A 25,079-nucleotide genomic window follows, 5' to 3' on the forward strand; every position below is an offset into this window, starting at 1 on the left:
CCATACAGGAGGCGTCTTGAAGCTGTCATTGACAACAAAGGCTTTTGTACAAAGTATTAGATAAATTTCAGTAATTTACAAATAACTTCATTTCTGGTCATTTATGGTTTGATTTCTTTGTATGTATGGATCACTTGGGTTGTTCCCGACATCTGGTGAAAATTTCATGTCATTAGCACCTCTAGTAATATATTTACTGAGAAAAATGGTGACGTGTTCAATACTTATTTTACCTGCTGTATATTTGGGTTTTCAATCAGGAACGACTGCCTTGTTCGCATGCCTCTGCTCATCCCATTAAATTTGCATGGATCTAGTTTTGTGTACATGGGCCTATTTGTGAGTATAAATACCATTTAATTGTTGAAGAAACGAGTGAATTCGAGTGCTCCTTCAGCTGAGTAGTGAGGGTCTGACGTGGTTTCCATCTTAGCTCTGCACACATGCAAAAAAAAGCGTTTATAATTTCAGTCCTTTTTAAAATTTATATGCTTGCATAAATGCACACTATAGATGGCCGAAAATTAAGGTAAAAATTTTTTTGCTTATTGAATGAAGTTTTTTGTTTAGCCAGTTCTTCCATCGTAAAAAAAAAAAGGCAGATCATGAAGCAAGAAGTCACAGTGCTGTTGTCACCCAGACAACGGCACTCCTGCATTAGGCATAATTTTAGAGTTGTTGCTCAAGGGCATGTGGCAAATTTTCAGCATATTACATGGGAATTTTGCAAAGGGTTTCTTTTCCTTGAAAAGTGTCTGACACACTGTCAGGGTCACAGGCTTTTAGGACGGAGCTGATCGACTTTTCCGATACAGCTGTTATCCTTCAGCTTAGACTACACTAACCATATGTGACATTGGTTCCCATGTCTACTATCCACATCCAGAGGCAAACTTTGAGCTTTATTGACTTCATTTGATGAAAAGGAACATTCTGTTTCATTTGCCTTCAGACGTTTGCCCATATTTAACATAAATGGACTAAATTGTGCTTTGACAGCAGATGAGGTTTATGTGAGTTCAAACATTAAAGTACAAACAGCTTTTCAACATATATCCAGTAAATATCTAATGGTTTTTCCCCTAGTTTTTGAATGGACTTGTTGTGCCTTTAAGATAAAAAAAAAAGTAGCTGTGTTCTTTTAAACTATACACAGAGTCCTGATGTGCACCATTTCAACCACCTCCCATCTATGTATATGCTGGTATGATTCAACCCAAAATCGGTTATAACCGGTTGTGCTAAATTAAAGTCAAATGCCTCTGTTTGACTTCATGTGTAACTGTATCCGTCTGTGTCCATAAAGCTAACACACTAACCAGTATTTTGCCCTGTGAAGTGTTGTTTTCCTAACCCTGACATTCTGTTTTCAGACTTTGTGGGCTACAAAACTCCTGCCCTCGCAAAGCAAATACATCCTGGTAGGATTCTTGAGAGATCACCAGAGATTTCATCGTGCCAGGCTCTTGCTTATGTGTTTCTGGCAAAAGGATATAAATTCGTATCAATCAGCATCCTGCACTGACAGCTGCAGTACAGGTTGAAGTTTGACAGCAATAGCAGCTCTTGCTGATGTAGATGAATTTTACATTTTTGTTTGTCAGATGGTTGTATGTGGTCACAATGAGCCCATGAACAGTTTGCAAGCAAATGCAAAGTTATTTTTTAATGTTCATAGTGAGATTAAAAGAACAAAAATTCTACTGACTTGTTCATCTCTACCTTTGGTTATTAGTTAATCGTAATTTCAAATATGTCTACAACTTCATGCACTGTTTTTTCTGGACATTTCTCATGACCTCATGGGCTGGCTAAGGTTTCTCGTCAGTTTAACTAATGTGACATCAGACGGAAGCGTTGCTGTCTCATTACGCCGACTCCTTTCTTTCCTCTGTCCCTGCTTTTTCTCCTCTCCCGGTAGTGGATGTGAATAATTGAAAACAACCCGTTCTGGGGGTTGTTCACAAGGCTACACCTAAACTGGAGAGGTGTGCAAGTTGGAGCAATATAAAACGGGTTAAAATGCAAAAAGAAAAGAACAATTGAAATGGGAGAAGCTGGCGGACGGAGAGGAGTGGAAAAGATTGGAGGAAGGTTCGGGGTGGGTGTAAATGTGTTTTTGTGACAGGCATCTGGAAACAATGTAATTTGGCCGAGTCTGGCTCTGCGGAGAGAACTAATGTTTGTTTAATGTGGGCTTCTCCAGGACATGTAATTGCTCTCTTTATGAGGGAGAGACTGAGAGGAGGATATGTAAAAACATCGCCAAACTCTCTAAGCTGTGGGTTAAAGCTGGGCGCATTCTGCTTGGGTCTTATTTCTTCCCTCCCTCTTAATGTCTGTGTCTTGGTCTCTGTCTCTTACATATACACCCCCATCCCTGAAATGTGTTTGTGCTGCTGTATCTGGATAGTGTCAGCAAAGAACGAGTGAAAGGTTGTGGCCTCCCAATCTCTTTAGGGAACATCTAGAATAGGGATATCCAGTCCTGGGCCTAGAGGTCCATGATTGGACACCCAGGATCGAGAAGCTCTTAGTTCACTCAGAGCAACTTTCACATGGCCCATTGTTTGGTCATTGTAGCTTTTTGGACCTTAGTTTTGTTTTTTGTTTTTTTGTCTGCTGAGGAATGTTCAGTGAAACTCTCTCTGTGCCCATACATACAAGCAGACATTAAAATAAAAGAAGTATGTGCTGCGTTTGACTGCACTGCGTTGCATTTCGCTGTTTATACTCGCAGCCAGTCATAATGGTTATGTTACTTGTCTGCCTCTTCGTCTGTTTACTGTTGCACATTTCTGGGAAGCGACTACAAGCGCATAGACACAAACACACACACTGCCTGAAGCATGTTGGACCACCCTGCCTGTGTGTTTACGTGTCCTGGTTGAGTCACAATCTGTGATCTCTTTTTAATAGCCAGAGTTGACGCATGCGTTAGCTTTGTAGCACCATTCCACTTGTTAAAGGAGAAAAGCCAGGGGATACATCAACAGATAATAAACAGTTTGCCTTCTGCTTATTATCAGAGCTTTTGGGAATTTGTCACTTTTCTCCAAGGCTAAGCGGTTTTCTTTTTTCCGGAATCTGCTGTCATCAACTAAAGTTACAACAGCCTATAGCTGAGTAGAAATGGTTTAAAATTTGTCACAGTGCAGACTCATATATAAGTAGTTTGCATTTCATGTTTGTTCTGAAAATAGTTTTCATCTGAAGTGACCTCCAATGGATCTTTTTACTTGTTTGTAATTTTCCTCAGTCTTATATTTACATAATCAGGTGACTTAGACATACTTTTACCAGTAAAAGTTAATTACTTCTATGGTGATCATAAGTTTTAGTTTTAACATAATAGTACACTCACACATTGTTTTGTCTTATGCAAACTGTTTTTTTAAAATTTATTATTTACAAAGATTTGCTCTTTAATTTAATCAATCAATTTATGGCATTCAATTTTTAAGGGGTTGGGGTATTCAAAATTTACTTTTTTGAGCTTTATATCATTTTATAATGTCATTATAATCAGTATAATATAGGTCATAATAATGTCATAATCAGCTGAATATAGGTTGAAAAGGATTTGCAAATCATCGCATTCTGTTTGTGTTGATATTTTGCACATCATCCTAACTTCATTGTTGTTGGAATTGGGGTTGTACCCAGAGTGTTGCTTTGACTCATTCATGCATGTTTGAGAAATCCTTGAATCTATGGTATCTATGTGGAGTTGCCTAAATGCTTGCTGGTACAAAGCACCACCTATTTATACTTAACACTTCCCTGGAACTCAGTCCCCAGCCATTCTCCTGCCCCCTTGAACACTTCACCCCTATGCCTCCCCCACACAGCTTCACCAGACAAGCAGCAGGAGAAATATTTCTTTACAAATCACTATGATTTCTTAGTTTCATAGCTTCATAATGATCTACATATATTTATAATTTCTTTGCAAAAGGTAGCTCAACGTTGATGTCTATGTAGCAGAGGATGACTGGGAGATATAATTACCAAGCTGAAATGTTTTGTAAGATCCTCTGTACTCGCTCCGGTTCTTCAGAAAACGTACTTTCTGGTCTGACATGCAATCATTCGAGTGGTTCAACTGTATCCTGAGATGCCATTTTCCAAAACTGATATTATTTAATGTTGTACTTTTTTAGAGCAAAATACAATACACCTACAAATGGTATGAAGCATTGTTGTGAAGATGTGCTGTATTGGGAGTGTCAGAAACGGTAGGAGGTTTTAGAGAGACAGAGGCCAGTTTTATTACTGCTTTGTTGTGAAGTCAAATTTAATTTTAAAATGTATTTTTACTGCATACTGTACAGCATTTTCATAACAGCTGAACTTAATTTTGGTATAAAATTGAACAATGTGCCTGGAATATACAGTATATAATACCCCACATTAAATATGGTATGAATTGAATTGCCCTCTTTGGGATATATAAAGTTGTTTCTGATTTTAATTTGATATTTGGTAATATTGTTTGACATACTAGTATAATGTTGTATGGCAAAATGTATTTCTGAACAATTGCTGACCTTTTTTAGTTTGCAAAAACAAACTGGCTGATTAATATCTTTCTACGTCTAAAGAATAACTCATCTTTGTAAAATCACTTGTGTGGCTCTCTGTATCTATTCCTGAGTAGTAGGAGTGTGATCCCTGTAGGCTGTGTTGCTCTGTCTGTGGTTCTAATGATTATCTGTTTCCAAATAACAATTAGATCAAACCCACTGTGTCCTGGTCTTTTAAGATCGAGACACAGCAACAGGAGCACAACTCATTTCTGATCAATTAGCAGTGCCCACCTTTGTGCCGCATCTGTCGGCGTCATCGTTTTTTTATCTTTAGTAGACATGTAATCGTTATCATTACTGCTGTTTGCTCCCCATTCCCCACCCCAGGCACCTTGTTATTGACAAGTCTCAGCCAACTATTGCGCTTGTAAAAACTGATAATAAGATGTCTTCTTGAAAATTTGCTCTGCCGTCCTTCCACAGACGTTGACTCAGTGCCTCTTAACAGATCCTAGAACCAGAATGGGAGGCTTTGCTGATGACGCTGTGGTTTCAGATGCCAGACGCTGTCTTTTTGCTCCTCAGCTGAGTCTGTGCAACAAAGGATGATTTGTGCATCATGTGTGAGACTATGGGGCAATAAGAGGCTGACCTGGGCACAGTGCTTTACAAAATGGTGCGATTATGACTTAGCTGTGGAGCCAGAACACGCGTCAGACAATGACCCATTTAAAAAAAAAAAAACTTTCAAAAGACTGACTGGGCAGGCAGCAGCTACTCAGCCAGTCTGACCCTTTCTGTCTGTCTATGTGGCAGGTTTTTTTTCTCTTTGTCTTTTTTCCTCCACCTCTCAGCATTTGTCTTGTGACTATCTTGCTTACAATAACTTAATCTGTTCTTTTTCAAAAGAACAATTAACATTTATACACATTTTTATCATATCTTCCTCTTAAGGAATTGCTCCTTCTTGTTTTCTATATTTATCTTTATCAAGGCTCTTTCTTAATATGTCTGGTTTTTCTGCCCTGCAACAGCTTGTGATGAGCATGGCCAGCCAGGGAATCGCTAAGCTATTGGTTTAATGATGCCAGCTCCTACTTTACCAGGATTTAGACGTCTGTCTGTAAACACTCTGTCCACACACACACACAAACATTTGCATATAGTCATGCAGGGTCATGGTAGAAAACACAAACATTGATTGCATCTGCAGACTATGTGATAAAAGCCACCAGACAGTAAGCAAAGGTCAAATGCACCTGCAGGGTTTACACATTCTGGCCTAGCTTGTTGGAGTATTAACAGCAGAATCAGAGAAAAGCGCACACACTTTTCTGGTTAAATCTGTTTTAAACGACAAAACAAGCAAAACAGTATCGGACCGTTGAGATTAAAAATGCTTCTTATTTCTGAGGACAGTATTATTTTTATTTTTTTATTTTTTTTTTGGGCTGGGGGTAAATGTGACAAAATGACAATGCAGCCAGGTGGGAAAATTTGTGGGAGAAAGAGCAGGAAAAATAAAGAAAATTGTCAAAAGGGTGGTGAAGGTGGACAGAGGACTAATAGATAGCAGCTGTGGTGGTGTTGTTTAGTCAACCAGAGACGTCAGGTGTTTACTAAAAGTTCAAGGTTACCTTTTAGGGAAAAACAAGTGCAGAACAACAGTTTTGAAAGTAGATGAAGAGAAGCAGGAACAGCCAGTATGTTTAAATCCTGTCTGGGTTTCAAGTAGACCACAGACCTCTTAATCTCATCCTCTTGACAAACACACACGCAGGGCCAGGCAGACGTCTAGCTAGCCTATTTTCATGTGACCTGAATTCCCCAGTGTGGCACTTTTTTTCCCCTGCCAGACTAATCTCATTAAGCTGGGTGCTGAGCTAGAGAACAAACACACAAGGCATCCCTCACTCCTACTCTGCCTTCCTCTCCTGCTTCTGTCTCCTCACAGTGTTCACGGTCTCCATCAACTCCCCCTCCTCTCCTCTCATTTTGTGTGTTCCCATTTTTGTCGCTGTCTTCATTTCTTCTGCCTCCTCTTCCTCCCACTCAGTTGTCTCCCATATGCGTCCCTGCTTTCTGTCTAATTATGGCCTGCCACAGCAGAACAGAGGAAAGCAGGTCTAGCTAGGCAGTGGAGTCACGGAGGGAGAGCCTCCTCTGGAGCCTCCAGACATACAATCAGTCCTCATTATTACTGGCTCTCCTTCCTTCCCCCTGCCTCCTCATGTCTGTATCTAAAACCTCCATGAACTTGACAAAAATCAATGCAAGAAATTACTGTATTCGGTGTTGCAAGCTCAAATCGTTTATGCATAAAATATTACATTTATGTACAACAACTCATTCACTAGCTTTTTGAAGGATTGAAAAGTTTGTCTCCTTGTGCGTGAGCTCAAAAGGACAAAAAAGGAAAACAAGCGGCATTGCAAGCAAAGTTATTTATAAGATAAGGACTGGTTTCCAAACAGGCCACAGAAGATGGAAAATAAAACGCTACCACATGCTGCTCTGTTACAGATGGATAGCCCAGATTGGAGGTGGAATCTCTGGTCTCAATCAGCCTGTAGTAGCAGTCCTGCCCGGTTCCTGTTTTGAATGTTCGTGAAAGTCTCAGTCAAAACAACTCATCGTCACAACAACGATTTTCATGAAAATGTGTCCCTAATTACAAGTTATATTTTAAAATGTGCCACATACTAGTACAGAGGAAGCAATGTTTCATTCAACCACACTCAGCTTGTTTAGCCTTTTTGTTTTGTTTTGTTTTGTTTTGTTATAGCTTTCAGAGGAATTACAGTTGTTCCAAAAGGATACAGTTACTCTAATTTAAATGTAGTCGTATGTAAACCCAGAGGTGGTGAATACTAAGTTGAGACATCCTATAAATACAACATGATTAAAATTTACACTGGCTGACATGAACATTGTATGCAGGTCTGATGTTGCTACGTTACTGGTGCATTATTTTCTAAGTACTTGGTGCATTATGTCTAATTTCAGAACTATTTTTTATTTAAGTTCAGAAGTTATCTGTTTCTCCTCCATCTTGGGTAGATCTCAGTTTTAAAGCCACTGTAGCAGCTCCAGTTTTACCTTAAAACACCACCATGCTTACCGAGACACTTGATTCTTAATCTTAGTTACATACATTAATACCTTTAACCACTTAAAGACATGCACTTTAGTTGTTTACCTCCTCCTAACCAAACAGATCCAGGATCAGCCCCAAAACCTGTCACACAATGTTTGTTGTGTTTATTCGACCATTAGACTGATTTCATGAGAACTCCACTGCATTAACTTAAGCTGCTTTAAGCGTTCTTGACTCCTGTGATCTCTTAGTCTGTGTTTTGTCGTCTTAGCATCTTATTAGCTGTTTTTTTTTAACTCTGAACACCCCAAGATACAGCTGATACCATGTGTAGATGTAGACCAACACAGTGTACTCAGTGTTAAGCTTCTAAGCAGCTAGTGGTACATTTTGTTTAAATTGTTTTTGACAAACTTGTGAGGTTCATTTTTTTGTATTTTTTTTTTTTGCTTTAAGCAAATGAATGTATTTTTGTTGTATTTTAGTTTAAATACTACATTGCCTAGTTTTTTATGAATAATGGCATTAATGTTAAATGACAACTAGAACCTAATAATTACCTCTTCTGATGTATTTGCTAATTCATACTCATCTATTGTTTTTTTTTTCTTTTCCACATTATTCATTTTCCCATGGTCTCTGCATTTTTCTTGTTTGCGCCACCATGAAAACGTCAGACGAGACTTATCTTGTCATGGTGGCGTCTGTCTGGCTTGCAGACACATTGTTATGAACACAGTAGCTAAAGGACAAGACTTTTGTTTTCCCTCAGTCACGAGTCCTCCTTTTATAGCAGATTGAAAAGATTCCTGTTTATAGTTATTTTCCCAGGGCTTATCAGATCTACCTGTTAGTTATTTTGTGCCACCTATCATATTGAGGATAAAAGTATTCTGTTTTTTTTTTTTTTTTACAAACTGACGAAGTCATTTTTCAGGATGATACGTCAGATGTTGAAAAATGTGAAGACATTTTGTGTGGATATCGGTTTGACTGAAAATTGTTAGTTGAAATTAAAACCACAGCTGATCTGTCAACACATATACTGTATATAAGACAGGTAGAACTCTATTGAAGACTTTTTTATTGGTAAAGTCCATGCCTAAAAGAAAATAAACTGACATTTTAAAAAAAACTGCAGCGTTTGTTCTCTTTCATGTGTGTTTTACCTGCAGAAATGTAGTTTCGCTCTGACGCTCTTTGCTGACAGATCTGTTAACAAAAATAAATGAGCCAGTCTTTGAAAGCGAGCCCATCTCAAGTGATAGCATTTTTCAAAATAAACTTCAAAGTTACCTATAAGTGGAACTAAATTCATTCTTTGCAAACCAGTGATGTGTGTCCCCAAATGCTGAGAAAACTTTGTAAATGTGTGGAAAAAGTGCATGCATTTTTAAGCTTTGCTACTAAATTGGCAAAGACCACAAAGTTATTTACTCCTAAATAATGCTTTTTATATCACAATGTTTTAACCTTCCTGCTGACTTTGGGTCAAAATGACCAACAAGGCCTCAGGTTTAAACTGAGAATTTACTTACCAATCTTACCATTAACAAATAAAGGCTCAGCATTTTTTTGAAGGAATGGACTTGTTTAAAACAAAATAATTTATTTAGTGTATTCAAAGAAAATGTCCTTCAGACAACTCCTATTGACTCTATTTTAAATTGTTTTTTTGTACAGTTGAACTTTCTAAAGATGTCAAATGCTTTCTTAACACATCAGCCCATAACTAAAACATACTGTTGCCATCAAATATCTGACTCTTTCAGCCTTGAGGTGTATTTTTTTTTCTGACGTACTTTCTGAGTCAGAAACTTTGATACTGTTTCTGCTTTGTCTTGTGAGTTATGACGAGCCTGATGCATTTTTCTCCCATGTTCCCATCAGCTTCTTTTTCTCAACTGTCACCTGTCATTAGTGGCAGCAGTCACTCACCTGACAGGAAACATACTTTGACAAGACCTGACCTGCAGCTTATAAGTTCACCTCTCTATTCTTACCTAAGACTTACAGCACTTCTTAGCTAACATGCCTACTCCCTTATCTTCATCCTTCTTTTTTTTTCCACTGCCCCATCCCCTCTACCATGAGACAATCATTTAAAGATAAAATAATAAGTGAAGCCAGTGTAATGGGAAACCAATTAACCTTTTCCATCCTCCCTCTCCCCCAGGCCCAGGACCTGAATGTGATTGAGGAGGTGATCCGCATGATGCTGGAAATCATCAACTCCTGCCTGTGCAACTCTCTGCACCACAATCCCAACCTGGTGTACGCACTGCTTTACAAGCGGGAGCTCTTTGAGCAGTTCCGGATGCACCCGTCCTTCCAGGACATCATGCAGAACCTTGACACGGTCAGTCACCTGAAATATCAGAGGCAACAAAAAATGTTGAATCTCAAAGCGTCTCTCTTCTTGACATTGGGTGAAATGATTGCATAGATTAAGGCTGTATAGATTTTCCCTCAATGTCATCAGTTTCTGCTGGGTATAAAGCTCAAAAGGCCTGAATGGACTAAAGCAGATATATCGTTAGCATGGAGCATGCAGCATGTTGGGCTTTGTGAAAGCAAGTTGTATCAATGAATCAGTTTTCTTATGTCAAGACATTTTGTCTCAGAATTATTAAGTGTATGTTCGTTGGGGAGTGAGAGCTAAGGAATGTTATTTAAAGGGGACATATCTTGCAAAATCCACTTTTTTAGCCGTTAAATGCATTTTTTTGTGCACTTGAGTCTCTAGGAAAAATGTAAATTTAGTTTCTCCTGGGCTGTGCAGAAATCTTTTATATATTATTTTGGTTAGTGCTGGACAGTAATTCAATATCAATACATGTCGCAATATGATAGATATCCATTATGTCAGTGCATGATGACGCACACCACAGGCTCAATGGTAGTGCACAGCACGACCACTCTGTTTACACTACACTACCTAGAACACAATGGATATCAGCACCAAAATGAGCTCAACAGCGTTGAGTGAAAGAGTGCTCACAGTTGGGGGAAAAAAGGCAAAAGAAATAGTTGAGACAGAAAAGACTACCGTAATTCAGTGGTGTGGAAGTGGTTCAAGTATCAAAGGTCTGATAAACCTCAGCCTTTAGTCTGCTGTAAAATGTACCAGAAAGTCTGGTGCCGTATTGCAGCGAGAACACATCAAATCTGTTTTACTGTCTGATAAAATTCTCCTTGGTAGGACATTCTGAGTGTATGAAAAGGAAGCACCCTAAAAGTTTAAGCTTTCTTACTAAACTTTAACATCTCCCTGCCAACAGCCGTGTTGAGCAAGTGAAGCCGACAGCAAACACAGACGGATATGGAAGTTTGTTGTGTCATAAAATTGGCTTCACCACATTTGCATTCCAAATATCTGAAATTGGTTTATGACCAGACATATTAGTTAATAAAGATATCTCTAAATATATTTTGACTAGGTAAAATATTTAATTATATTTATATGAATATCTATAATATTTGTAATTACATTCTGACTTTGATTGTTTCCCAACCCTGGTCCTCAAGGCACACCTGCCCTGTATGTTTTAGAAGTTTCCCTACTTTAACACACCTGATTCAGATGATTGCAGTTCAACAAAAGCAGTATCAGTAATCAATCAGTAATCGAAATCAGCTGTGTTGAAGCAGGGAAACATAAAACATGCAGGACAGTGTGGCTTGAGAACCAGGGTTGAAAAACACTGGTATAGAGGCTGTAATTCAGAATATCTACAATAAATTACTGACTATCTGAATATGTAATATTTTAGATATCAACGATGAAATTTTGACTAGTCATACAGTAAATTTGAGATCTCACTTTTTGTTCTGACTAGTCCTATTTTGACTTAAAGATATCGTAAAATGATATCAGGTTTGTAGGTACAGTAAATATTGATGTTCTTGGCAGTTTTCTAACATTTTTATTATTCGTATCTACAGGTGCTGGTCATAAAATTAGAATATCATGAAAAAGTAGATTTATTTCAGTAATTCCATTTAAAAAGTGAAACTTGTATATTATATTCATACATTACATACAAACTCATATATTTCAAATGTTTATTTCGTTTAATTTTGATGATTACAAATGACAACAAATGAAAATCTCAAATTCAGCATATCAGAAAATTAGAATCTTGTGAAAAGGTTCAAAATGGATGGCACCTGGTACCACACTCTAATCAGCTAATTAACTCAAACCACCTGCAAAGGCCTTTAAATGGTCTTTCAGTCTAGTTCTATAGGCTACACAATCATGGGGAAGACTGCTGACTTGACATTTGTCCAAAAGACGACCATCGACACCTTGCACAAGGAGGGCAAGACACAAAAGGTCATCGCTAAAGAGGCTGGCTGTTCACAGAGCTCTGTGTCCAAGCACATTAATAGAGAGGCGAAGGGAAGGAAAAGATGTGATCGAAAAAAATGTACAAGCAAGAGAGATAACCGCACCCTGGAGAGGATTGTGAAACAAAACCCATTCAAAAATGTGGGGGAGATTCACAAAGAGTGGACTGCAGCTGGAGTGAGTGCTTCAAGAACCACCACACACAGACGTATGAAAGACATGGGTTTCTGCTGTCGCATTCCTTGTGTCAAGTCACTCTTGAACCACAGACAGCGTCAGAAGCGTCTTGCCTGGGCTACAGAGAAACAGGACTGGACTGCTGGTGAGTGGTCCAAAGTCATGTTCTCTGATGAAAGTAAATTTTGCATTTCCTTTGGAAATCAAHGTCCCAGAGTCTGGAGGAAAAGAAGAGAGGCACTTCATCCACGTTGCTTGAAGTCCAGTGTAAAGTTTCCACAGTCAGTGATGGTTTGGGGTGCCATGTCATCTGCTGGTGTTGGTCCATTGTGTTTTCTGAGGTCCAGGGTCAACGCAGCCACATACCAGGAAGTTTTAGAGCACTTCATGCTTCCTGCTGCTGACCAACTTTTTGGAGATGCAGATTTCATTTTCCAACAGGACTTGGCACCTGCACACAGTGCCAAAGCTACCAGTACCTGGTTGAAGGACCATGGTATCCCTGTTCTTAATTGGCCAGCAAACTCTCCTGACCTTAACCCCATAGAAAATCTATGGGGTATTGTGAAGAAGAAGATGCAATACACCAGACCCAACAATTCAGAAGAGCTAAAAGCCACTATTAGAGCAACCTGGGCTATCATAACACCTGAGCAGTGCCACAGACTGATCGACTCCATGCCACGCCGCATTGCTGCAGTAATACAGGCCAAAGGAGCCCCAACTAAATACTGAGTGCTGTACATGCTCATACTTTTCATGTTCATACTTTTCAGCTGGCCAACATTTCTATAAATCCTTTGTTTTTATTGGTCTTCAGTAATATTCTAATTTTCTGATATGCTGAATTTGAGATTTTCATTTGTTGTCATTTGTAATCATCAAAATTAAATGAAATAAACATTTGAAATATATGAYTTTGTATGTAATGTATGAATATAATATACAAGTTTCACTTTTTAAATGGAATTACTGAAATAAATCTACTTTTTCATGATATTCTAATTTTATGACCAGCACCTGTATATCCAAATTATATGGTATTGACTGAAATTAGGAATAATATGGCAATATAAATTTTAGCTATATCGTCCAGCCCTATTTTAGGGTCATATTTTTCAACCCATTCAGTTTTCTCTATTTTCTGTGATGCTTTCTGATCTATTACATCTCAGATTTTGTGACAGAACTTTAAAATAAGTTCTGGACTTACCAGCTACAATTTTGTTGTCTTTATTCTCCTCTGGCTCTGGGTCAGACTCTGGCTCCAACATGTATGGCTGCATGTACAAGTTTTCTGTTGTTGACATCTTTTAATTAATTTGTAAATAAAAAGTTTCTTTGCCACTATACAGTCGTAAACACCTCTATCAAACTAGAATGGACCGCTCTGGAAGCTGGAGGGGGCGGGATGTGAAGAGCCTTGTGTGGATTTAAAGAGACAGCACTGAAATGAGTTCATTTGAAAGACACCTCAGAAAGGGGTGAAATAGAAGTTTGTGGTGTTACAATAAGAACATATTCAGACCAAAGCATTGCGGTTTCAAACGATTATATAAATGATTTAAATGTAAAAAAGACTAATTTAAAAGCATGGTGTCTCTTTAAGACCTGTATGCAGATAAGGAATAAAAAGTAGCACTGGATGCACCGCCATGGGGTTTGCTTGTTATCCACAAGTATGAGGTAGGCGTGCTAGCTAGAAACCCTTGAAAAAGACAACCTCCCTGAGGCTATTCTCTGAAGCTTTTCCTGAGCTTGCAAGTCAATGCGTGTGAGCATGAGATCCAGGATGAGAGGCTGCTTCGCTGCTATTTTAAATTAACCCCGTATGAGAGGCCTTCAGAGTTAATGAAAAGATTAGTTTTAGGCAGACGTAGACACAGACTACACCCATGCTGTCGATGTGCTCAGCAGTGTGTTTGAATTTTCTAAAGCAACTGTTGAGTGTGAGCAAAGAAAACACTGCCTGGAGAGGCTTTTTTTTTTGCTGTTAGTTTGACAAAACCGAGCACTGAAAACAATTAGTTATACATCGAAGTTTTTAATTTTCCAACAACCAACATTTCTTCAGGGAAGAATGTTGCACAGCTTTGGAACTACAAAACGTGTTTTCCTTTATTTCTTGTTTGAGAATATACCCAGAGGGCATCATTTTTTTAGTGATTAAAAAAAAGCTCAAATCCTGAACTGAATTTGTAATTTATTCCCTTTGACTAAGAGCAGCATTGCTTTTAACCTTTTACCCTCTTATTTGTCACATAGTGGCATGTGTTGTTGCTAGAAGTCATGGCAACATTTGTGTTAGTTTATTTGTCGTTTGTTAGAAACATCAAAATGTTGTCTGAAATCCAACACATCAAAACATTAGCTGCAGTGATTTAATGGTGATTTCTTTGACTCCAAATGTTAGCAGCTTGGAATAATAATTAGTTTCATGGTTTATACAGTTCAACTCTTATAGATGAGCTCATGGGTCTTTGTCATTTATTTATTAGATCTTTGTGTTCATTGTCATTACATTGGGTGTGGCTGGACTATTGATGTTATGATTTCAAACAGTCAAAAAGCTTCATTATTGGACTGGGAGTTGACAAAAAAAATCGCTGAGATCAATGAACCACATGCGAGTTTTATTAAGAGAAGCAGGACAGATTTTTAGGACCAAAATCTTTTTTTAATCAGTTACTTTATATGTGCATTTACAGAAACACTTTTTTCTAAACACACAATTTTACTCAAATACTCTATTCTAACTAAAAAAATTATAGTCAATATATAATGACTTAACTTCAAAAAGAAGCTTCAGCTGCTAAAATTTTTTAATATATTTTTTTCTTATTTCAGTCCAAGTTGAAATTTGTCTCTCACTGGGCTGCAACTATTGGCAACTTGTTGCACTAAAATGAGCAAATTTTCTTTTGGAATCACAATAGATTTGTAATTGAAGTGGACGTATGTTTTGACATCCCTCTCTTTTCACATTTAAATCATTCAGGTGGGGTCCATATAAAGTGCAACTGCAATGCTTTGGTCTGAACTTCTCTTTATTGTAACTACATAAGCCCCTCTTTAACCCCCTTTCTGAGGTGTGACTCAGATCAACTAACTTTGACGCTGTCTCTTTAAATCCAATATAGTCAGAGAAAATAGAGAAAACTTAACTTGTTAAAAAATATGACCCAAGCAGAGACTTTTAATTAAACAACAAAATGCAAGTTGATTTTGTATATGTCCCCTTTAATAAAACATTTGTATGTATATAACTGCAAAATATGAACAATTTCTCAACATTCCTGACTGTGTGATGTATCAGTCAGAGTGTCTTCCAGTTTGATTGCCCTTTATTTACTTTTTTCTCTCCAATCATCCTTTTTTTGGTTTCATAAGTCACCAAAGTTGTCTCACATGCCTTGGACTCTTTAAGAAAAAGTCCCAGACACCTGACAAATCTGTGAGTGAAAGTTCAGTCCAAATTTTCGTTAAAGATGATGCCCTGCAAGATGCATGGAGAAATCTGGAACCTTTGCAAATATTTTGAAACATTTCAGACACTTAATTGCAAATGCTGCTGACATATTGTTGCAACACAGTGATTTAGGCCCTTTTTACATCACAACAGTTTCTGGAAATGTTAGCTTTTTTTTTAGTGTTTTTAATTGTGGCAGGTCAACAAGAACCTGTTTAAAAGCAAAATGCTGTGCTCCACTGATGTAGTTTCCATGCCAGGCAGGGTTGCCAAAAAGGAAATGACAAAATAGCTGTCAATTTAAAATGATTGCATTATGACCCAAGCTGTTGCGAATGCTGAGAGCGGGTGTGCTTTCTGGGAAGAGGGATGTTGTTAGATGAGTTGTATGTTGTGATTGGCAAACAAATATGTGCACAGAATATGAGCCCAGCTTGACCCTAGAACCATCTTACAAAACTGATAAATGTTGTGTATCTGCCAACACTGATGCCAGGTCACTTGCTGGAGTTGTGATTTTTGTTTTTCAACAAAACTTGCACGCATGCAGACAGTTCTGTCTTGCTCATGAAATCCATTACATCCTAAATGGTGAATATATGAATGTTGGTTCGGACCAAGGATGAGGTTGGGTTGCTCCTACATGTTGAATAAGGGCGAGAAGCTCAAACAGCACTTTGCTATCCCCCGCTGTTGCTGTTGTTTATCTACAAGCACAGAAGAACTATTGACCGCAGCCGTCCGTAGTGCGCATGTGCATGTGCAATTTCACACCTCTGCAGCAGCTTTCCAGAAACCTCCATTCTGTGACCTGGATTCAAAAGCTTAGATTTCAGAAACTAGTATGATTGTCATGAACACAAACTGCTGAACTGTAGCAGAAATTATATGGTTTACCTCAAAATCTGTGCTGTGTAAACTGGACCTTAAACTAAATGTTTCTGGATCTTGATTTAACAAAAAAAAAACATTTCTACTTTCCTCATATTAAGCCCTTTTTCTTTGACTTGCTACTGCAACAAGCTTTTGCAACAAGATTTTGTCATTTAGGCGTGGGTCATTGTTTGGTTCACGTTTGTCACGGCTTCATTCAAACGTGCCCACACAGAAGCTGTTGGACACACACAAAGTGCACTATTCATACTAGAGTAGGCTCTACATCAAGTAGTGATGTAGTGCTGCAACACTAAATGAGATCATGTCAGTGACAATTTATAGGTTGCTGCCCAGGTGGTGTGATGAATGAGTCCTAAAGGCTTCTCATTCAAGTAAACACAATAAAGAACATTTAGCTTGATTGTGTTGGTTCCTTTGGTTCAGTGGATATTAAAGGATATGCTAAGGTCGTGCACTTATTATTGACAAGGAAACCCACAGGGTAAGACTCACTCCACAGTGTTTTGTTTAATAAATAACATGAACACTGATAAATTCCCTTGTTCAAACTGTTAAGAAAACCTGAAAAAACTGTATTGTATGTTTAGATGCTCAAAACTTTAAAATCTATTTTGAAAAGGATTTTCATAATGTAACTTTAAATTTCTTTGTCTTGTGGTTTTCACTGGCAAAAGCAAAGCATAAACTGTATGTTTTGCAAGTCTCTAAATGTCTGTTTCCTGTTTTCGTGAACCTTAGGTGATTGGATTTTTCAGTCAGCGTCTGGAGCAGGCTGGAAGTGACCTCTCTGTTGAAAGGGTTCAAGAGGTCATCATGAAGGGAGCCCAGGCTCTGCCAAAGGACAGGCTAAAGGTAATTTGCACACACAGTAGGACTCCAGATAATATGGGATGCTGCAGAGATGAGTAATCGTGAAAGCAAAGGCTTTCCAATGAATCAGTAGATGTGTATAAAGGAAATGTCAAAGACTTTGAAGTTCAAGATGTTGGATGTTTGCAGGGTAAAGCCACTGTCTCACTGGGCTGTGACTGTTGGAGATAAGTTGGTGACTCAAAGCTTGTGAGGAAATAGACTCAAAGTGTTTGCAAACAGCAAACCATTTGGGCATGTTTGCATGGCCAATTAAAAAAAACTGTTTTTGTTTGCACATCTTGCAAAACTATTGAGGCCATGCACATTATTTTGTTGTCCATCCTCTCTAAACATTGTACCCACCTCAGCCAGCTTTGTAACGTGCAGGTTTGCACCCCTTTTTGGACTTGAACAGACTGGTTAGACTGACTGTTGTATTAGACATTTTCTGTCATTAGGTGACGAACTACAACTTCAGTGCTCCAGATTTTACGAAAACTAAATAAAGACATTCAAGATGGGTTTAAGACACCCACAGCAACTTTGAAACTGTTTTGAATTGCTTTCAAATATCATTTGCCAACTAGTCTTCAACAGTTGAAGCCTTGTGAGAAACTGGCTTAAGTTGGGAAAAAAAAGATTCAGTTTGCCTGGACCGAAAGGTACTGATTGGAAATATGGATCAGGTCAAGGAACAGATCAAAAGAGCTCCTGTGACTGAAAACAAAAGGCCATGAGCCTGATTTTCATTAACATTAATGCTTATCTTCATTCCATCTCTGCTGGCCTGCAACACGCCAACATGTAATGACATTTCAAGGAGATGCGATGGGGGAGCTTGGGGCCACTTTGTCATGGACACATAGGATTCAGGGGGAAAGGGGGTGGGTGGGGACATAAATCTGCCACTTCGCCTCGTTATGCTTTACTCCTGGCGGGTTCGCTAACCCCTCCCCTCCCAAAGCTCCTCCATTAATCAGTGAGGGAATATGTAACCAGGGGTGTCCACACACCACTCCCCAACCAGCACAGAGGCTTTTAATTGCATGTTTCATCATGTTTCATGTTCTGTACTTGGCGGCTGGCTGCAAGGCATTTGTCTTGCTAGCTGATGTGGAAGAGGGATTGTGCGTTGCCATAAGTCTGTGTGCGTTCGCTGTCAGCACCTCCAAGCACTAATGTTGCAATCGACCGCAAAGATGTGGAACTGCACATGGAGCCATGTATACCGCTGCCATGTCCTTCACCTGCACCTGTAACACACCCATACAGTCAACTTGAATGCACACGAATGTGATATATGTGAGTTTCTAATCGACCGTTTAGATTTTTGCCTTTTTTCCCCCCACAATAACAGTGTGTAAGTCTGCAAGTGTGCACGCAGCAAGTTAGTGCACTAGTGTCACTGAGTTTTACATTGACTCTCCAACCATCTGAAAGCTTTCCCGTTCCACTGGGTGATGTGGAGCTAAAAGAAATATCTGGGCAATGTCTCCTCTGGGAGACGTTCGTGCCGTCTGATGGTACCATCACTCAGACAAACAGCTGTCTTCGTCCATTCTTGTCCCTTCATCTTATGAGCTCATCCTGCTATTCAGCCCCTGATGTAAAAATCCATACGCTAAATTAACACTATGTGGGATCACCAATGAGTCGATAATTACTCTGAAAAAGCTGTATTTGTGTTTCAATCAGTCGTGCCTTAAAACAAAAGAAAGTTGTATAAATCTTGGGTCCTTGTTTTAATAAGAAAAAAAGTGGAGATTAAGAATGTTGTTGAGCTTGATTTGTTATTCGGTAGTAAAATTGCTCCATTCTGTTCTTCTTTCTTTTCCTAATAAAACATTGCTGTTATGATTTTATTAGGTAATGGAAAAACAATCAAGTGTAAATGAAGGTAGTTATGTGTTTAGAATGAAGATCGTATGTTTTCATTAAAGGGAGGGTGTTATGCAAAATTGATTTATTTTTTTTAGCTATACATCATTATAATTTCATTCCCTCATTAAAAACATATGCAGAGTGTTGCCTTGACTCATTTATGCATGTTTGAGAAATCCTTGAATCTCCTGTAGTAGCCATGTGGAGCTGCATAAAGCTTGCTGGTACAAAGCACCGCCTAAGCCCCTGCCACACAGAGCACCTCTTCCCCGGTAATGAATTGGGAGTGTCAGAAATGGTAGGAGGTTCTTAAAGAAACAGAGACTAATTTCAAAGTGTTTAGATAAATTCAAAATTTTTTTTTATATATACAGCATTTTCATAACAACTGAAGTTAAGTTATTTAATAGTGGTTTAGAACTGAACTATGTGCCTGGAAAATAAATAATCCCCCCCCCCCCTCATTAATTTGTACTAATATCTTAAGCTTAACATGTGCACTTACTTCAATTTGTTAACCAACCACATCTGGGGCAATAATATATATAGTTTAAAATAATTTAATCAGAAAAAACTTCTTACAGTTACATAGATTATTGAGCTTTGATATGAAAAGAGTTAAAAAGCAAAAGTGGTAAAATGAATGTTGCTTTTTTATGTCATAAACCATGCTTGTCTATTGAAAGTTAAAAGGTAAGCAGGAAGGTAGTTATTTCGCTTGGATTGATTAAAACTCAGTCTGGACAGAGATGTTTCTGAAAACCCCAAAACATATTGACATTCAAATAATGTATTTTTATTCTTAGCCAGTGCACAGCCTCATTTTTCTCCCTGCAAGCCATTTAATGTGAGCAGCTGACAGCTGTTAAATAACTCATTTTGTTTAGACTCGACTGACAAGAGTTCCATGTTGTTTCAAGTGACAGGAACATAATAGACACGAGACTACAGAGGAACAGTTCCCTGGAAAGTATTAAAAACATTTGGACAATGTTGCAGACATGCAAATTTTGGGAACAGGCTAAAAGAAGGTGTAAATATCCTGGAGATCACCCTTGTTGCCTCACCACTCATCTGACTGCCCCTCAGTGTTGTTTTAGAGTGTGTGAGGTTGAGTTGTGTGTGTGTTGTTTAGCCTGTTCAGTAGAAATTAGCTTTTGTTATTTTGTTAAGCAGTGACAGTGTATAGACTCTTCTGCACTTTGTGAGAGGATGGGGGTGGGGTGCATAATAAGCTGTTAGTTTCTTCATAAGTCTGATAGCTTCTTTCCCACACATCGACAAGTCTGTTATTTTTTACCAGAAAGCCTGAGAAAGTTGTATTTAAGAAGGTGTCCTTGTGTTTTTAAGTGAATTCTTTCTCAACTGATATGACTCATCTCAGATCGAAAGTCTGTGAAATTTTATTCATTTTATGTTTTATTGGCTAGAAGCTGACTCCTTCTTGTTACATTTAACCACTCAAACAAACAAAAAAAACAACCTTCTCCAGAAGCTGAACCTTTCTGATATGCCTTTTTTTTTGATAATACAGCAGCATTTCACGTTTTTCCAACATTTCTTTTGCCAAAAGTGCTGCATTTTAAACCAAATGATTTAGACTCGACATTTTATCAGAAACTAGTACGTCGATGGAAGTATTTTGAAATATTACCTTGCAGTATTTGCGCATTCCAAGTTCATATTCGCTCTGCATTCTTGTCTGTCTGGCTGAGCCCTGACAGCGCAGCAGTAAGCAGAGGAGGAGAAGGGAACACACAGTCCTGAGTGGAGATATGAGGCCAGCCAGCCAGTCTGTGTTCAGGGGCGAGGGCCTGACCCGCCAGGACCTATGCTAACTGATATGATCCCAGGCCAAGTGGGCCCAGACAGAACAGACTGAGAACAAAACAGAGGAGGGGAGGGAGACCAACACAGAGTACAGAGAGGAAATCATTGTGGAGACAGAATAAGGAATGGAGATAATATTAATCATGGGATGTGGCACACTGGAGATGCTGTATTTATTTTTCTTCCCTCCTTCAGAAAAGCACTCAAGTCTGGAAGGGATGTTGTTTTGCTCTTCGGCTTGTAGTGATATCTAAGATTTCCTGTAGCACAAAATCCCCCAGGGGTTCTGTCCATTACAGAAGAAAGAGGGTGGCCAGTGTGATTCAGGGATCATTTTTCTGTTTTCTCATTATGTGTTCTGTGTCTTGAAGAAGCAGTCACATGTGCATGGAGTCTTAATATTCCTTTTTTAATTCAAGTAGAAACCTGGTTTGGGTTACGTAACTGGCAAATCTTCTGTTGTTAACACTTTGAAAAATGGGGTATTTATGATGCCCATGAAAATATTTTTAGCCCCTTGGATGTTTTGCCCTTTTCTTGCTGTTACAGATCATTACAAGCTTCATCAGGTGTAATGGGATCTTCAGCATGTCAGTTGGTAAACTATAGTCTAGATTTAATACCAGTTGGCTTTCACTGTGCTGCTTTCCCACAAAGCTTAGGCTGATCTAAGATTTGACCTGCTAAAGCTTGTAACTCCTTCAGAGTGGTCACAAGTGTCTTGGTGGTCTCTTACACTATACTCCCTTTTGCAGTTACTCTGTTTGTGAGGACAGCCTCTAGTCTGGAAGATGTACATGTCCCATAGATCTGTGTATTGGCAAGAATTTGTTAATATGATACATATCACGACACAGGGGTCACAATATGATATATAGTGATATATTGCAGTACTGGAAGCTAGGCGAAGTTTTGACATTTTTTTTCTCCAAAAGAATCTAGTTGAAATATAGAAAAAAACCATGCATGTCAAGTTGTATGGATTGTCCATAGTTTACATGGATTCTCGCTCATGTTGCAGAGCAATCTCACGGATTTTTACCGATTTTGTCAAAAACTCAGTTTCAAATTTATTTTACAAATTTATTTTCCTTTAGGACATTAAAAAAATAATAAATAACATCAAATAACCAGGGCGGCACGGTGGCTCAGTTGGTAGATCTGATGCTTCTCAGCAAGAAGGTCACTGGTTCAAATCCCGGTCCGGGGACCTTTCTGGGTAGAGTTTGCATGTTCTCTCCGTGCATGTGTGGGTTTTCTCCGGGTACTCCGGCTTCCTCCAACAGACCAAAAGCATGACTGTTAGGTTAATTGATAACAAGGTGTGAGTGAGAGAGTGAATGGTTGTTTGTCTCGTTTGTCTCTATGTGTGGCCCTGTGACGGACTTGTGACCTGTCCAGGGTTTACCCCGCCCCTCGCAGTGTGACTGCTGGATGTGGGCACCAGTGACCCACGRYACCCTGAAAAGGAAGAAGCGTGTACAGAAAATGGATGGATGGATGGATGGATGGATGGATGGATGGATGGATGGATGGATGGATGGATGGATCAAATAACCATCTTCCAACCGGCCGAAGGGGTTGGCATGTATGAAAATATTCAGTCTAAAGAGCACGGCATGCCTTACAAGCATAAAATCTGATTATGTTCAGTTTATTTTTATGCAATTAGAAGAATACTGAACAATGAGAACTACTTTTGTATTTCACAATTCTTCTAATAACATCCACCCATTAGGACTTGATTAAAAATTGATACAGTGCTTTTGAGAATCAATATAGTATCAGGAAATGAAATATACCTCAACATTTCGGTATATCAATATTTTCTTACACCCCTAATGTCCCACATTCCTTCCTTTTTCTTGGTGATGGATTTGACAGAACTTCTGTGTATTGGACATACTTCTGTATCCATCCTCAGTCTTGTACTTTTCAATAATCTTTTCTCTGAGTTGATTTGGGACAGTCACTTGTAAAGGGGATGCATGTTTATGTAATTACTTATTTTACATTGGAAAAAAATAGAAAATTGATTTCACTTTGTTATGAAAGAAGGATTTTTTTGTCAAAAAAGCTGATTCATATTGACCATGACTGATCATGACAGATGGTAATAAAATGGTAAGAGTTGAACCAGACCAGAGATGGTTCGATGTCTTCGCTCCCAGTCAGGAAAAAAATGTTTGGCTCAGATCTAACAAAACCACAACCTCCTACTGAGGATTAAACAAACAAATGTTTTGTATTGAACTGTGGTCACGCTAGTTTGATGATCTCTACGACTTGACTTCAGGCGTGATGTTTCTCACTCCAGTGTTTGCAGCTGAAACTAATACTGCTGTAGCTTTCAAAACCCAGTTGGCCAAATCACCATCAAGAACCAACAACTGGGTCTCTGTTGTGTGTGTTCCCATCTCAAATCTGTGGCGTGAAACACTGATTTCATAAACCAAATTCAGTTGGCATCTATGCCTGTGAAAGAGGACGTAAATCCAATAAAAAGGGGGTGTTGTATGATTGGTGATCCTAAATGAAAATGTCAAAACAGCTGCTGTTTTGTTCTTTGGTAAAACCAAACAACGCTGGTTGATCCTAAATGGTGATTAGGAATTGGTCCTCATTTTCTTTACCTGGTTGTAAAAAGTATTGCATGTACTGAAGAAGAAAATATGTTGAAAAGAAATGGCCAATTATTGAATTATTACTGCTTTCATTGTAATAGCTTTAAAAAGAGTTTTAGTTTGCAAGATGTGTTCATATACAGTATATATTAGTTTCTGGTGCAGTGTCGCTGCATGTCTGCATATTTATCAGAGTAAATTTAATCTCTCAATGCTTCATGAAAGAAAGACGTTAATACCACACATGTTGACAGAATGTTGACATGGCTTTGTTTGCTGATTGATGCTTTAATTATCTTAAATTATCAAATTAGCATAACCGGTTTAGATTCATTTATCATGATATGTATAACTGGACATAAATACCCTCACCAGCCTCCTGGTATGCTATAAGGCTTGCAAATCATTCAGCCTGCTAAATACATAGGATTTCCTAATAAAAACAAACATTAAAAACATTTTTTTCCCTCTAAGCTAACAAGTAAAGTCAGCCATGTTGAGTAACTGTCACCATCACTGTCATATGAACATTTGATGAGCTGGAAGGCTACGAGACGAGTCACCTACACACAAATACCAGACAGATAATACAGCTCCTACATTGTGTCTAGCCATCACAATGGCAGTGGTGTGTGTGCTTGACTCTCAGTAGCCTGGCATATGGCCTGTGACCCTGTAGCCTCTGCGTCTGTGTCATTATGATACCGATAGTGTGGCTGTGAATAGAGCCAGTCAGGACTCAATAGAGCAGACTGGGACCATCGCATAAAGGCCATGGCGTCTGTCTTTCACCGCAGACTGATTACGGGACTGCGTGTCTGCACATACATGTATGTGCAGACAGGAGGATCTAATGAGATGCTGTTATATTATTGATGCTTTACCTCTGCTGCCTACCTGCTGTTAGGTGGGCTGGCAGACGCTGGGTTTGATCTGATTGGTGGGCTTTTGTGTGTGCGTGTGTGTGTTTTTTTTTTTTTCAGCAAGGTTTGAAAAAGTCTTCATTGTTTTTAAAAAATGATACGGTATCAAGTAGTCAAATCAATCAGTAGATAATCTGAAATTCTTTTATTGTAGTCACACAAAGCTTGATATTAATTTTGCCCATAACTTATGCAGAGGTTGTTGACTTTAGATTTCCTGTAATATTCCACCAGTTTCTAAGTTCAAGTGTTACTGCATCGTAGGTTGTGTGTCTGTACATCTATAGGCACCTGATCAGTGGTGCAAGTAGAGCAACAGCATCAACATTGTTAAGGAGTATGGGGTATAAACCTGTGGTTTTACTCCCTTATGCTTTGACTTAAAAATGTCTGCATTCAGACAAACACGTGTATTGTTCATCAGTTCTAATTTTAGTTTCATCCCC

General features: G+C 38.6%; 1 protein-coding gene across 1 annotated transcript in view; it reads left to right on the top strand.

The window, feature by feature from the left end:
- The window catches only part of dym (dymeclin), a gene marked incomplete in the record, with an annotated part of 65,935 nt that overhangs the window by 36,123 nt on the left and 4,733 nt on the right, over nt 1–25,079 (top strand). Inside the window, 2 exon segments of the mRNA XM_014009326.1 lie at nt 9,803–9,985; nt 17,262–17,375. Coding sequence (XP_013864780.1) covers nt 9,803–9,985; nt 17,262–17,375 — 297 coding nt within the window.

The sequence above is a fragment of the Austrofundulus limnaeus genome, unplaced genomic scaffold, assembly GCF_001266775.1.
Source record: "Austrofundulus limnaeus strain Quisiro unplaced genomic scaffold, Austrofundulus_limnaeus-1.0 Scaffold57, whole genome shotgun sequence".
Classification (NCBI taxonomy): Eukaryota; Metazoa; Chordata; class Actinopteri; order Cyprinodontiformes; family Rivulidae; genus Austrofundulus; species Austrofundulus limnaeus.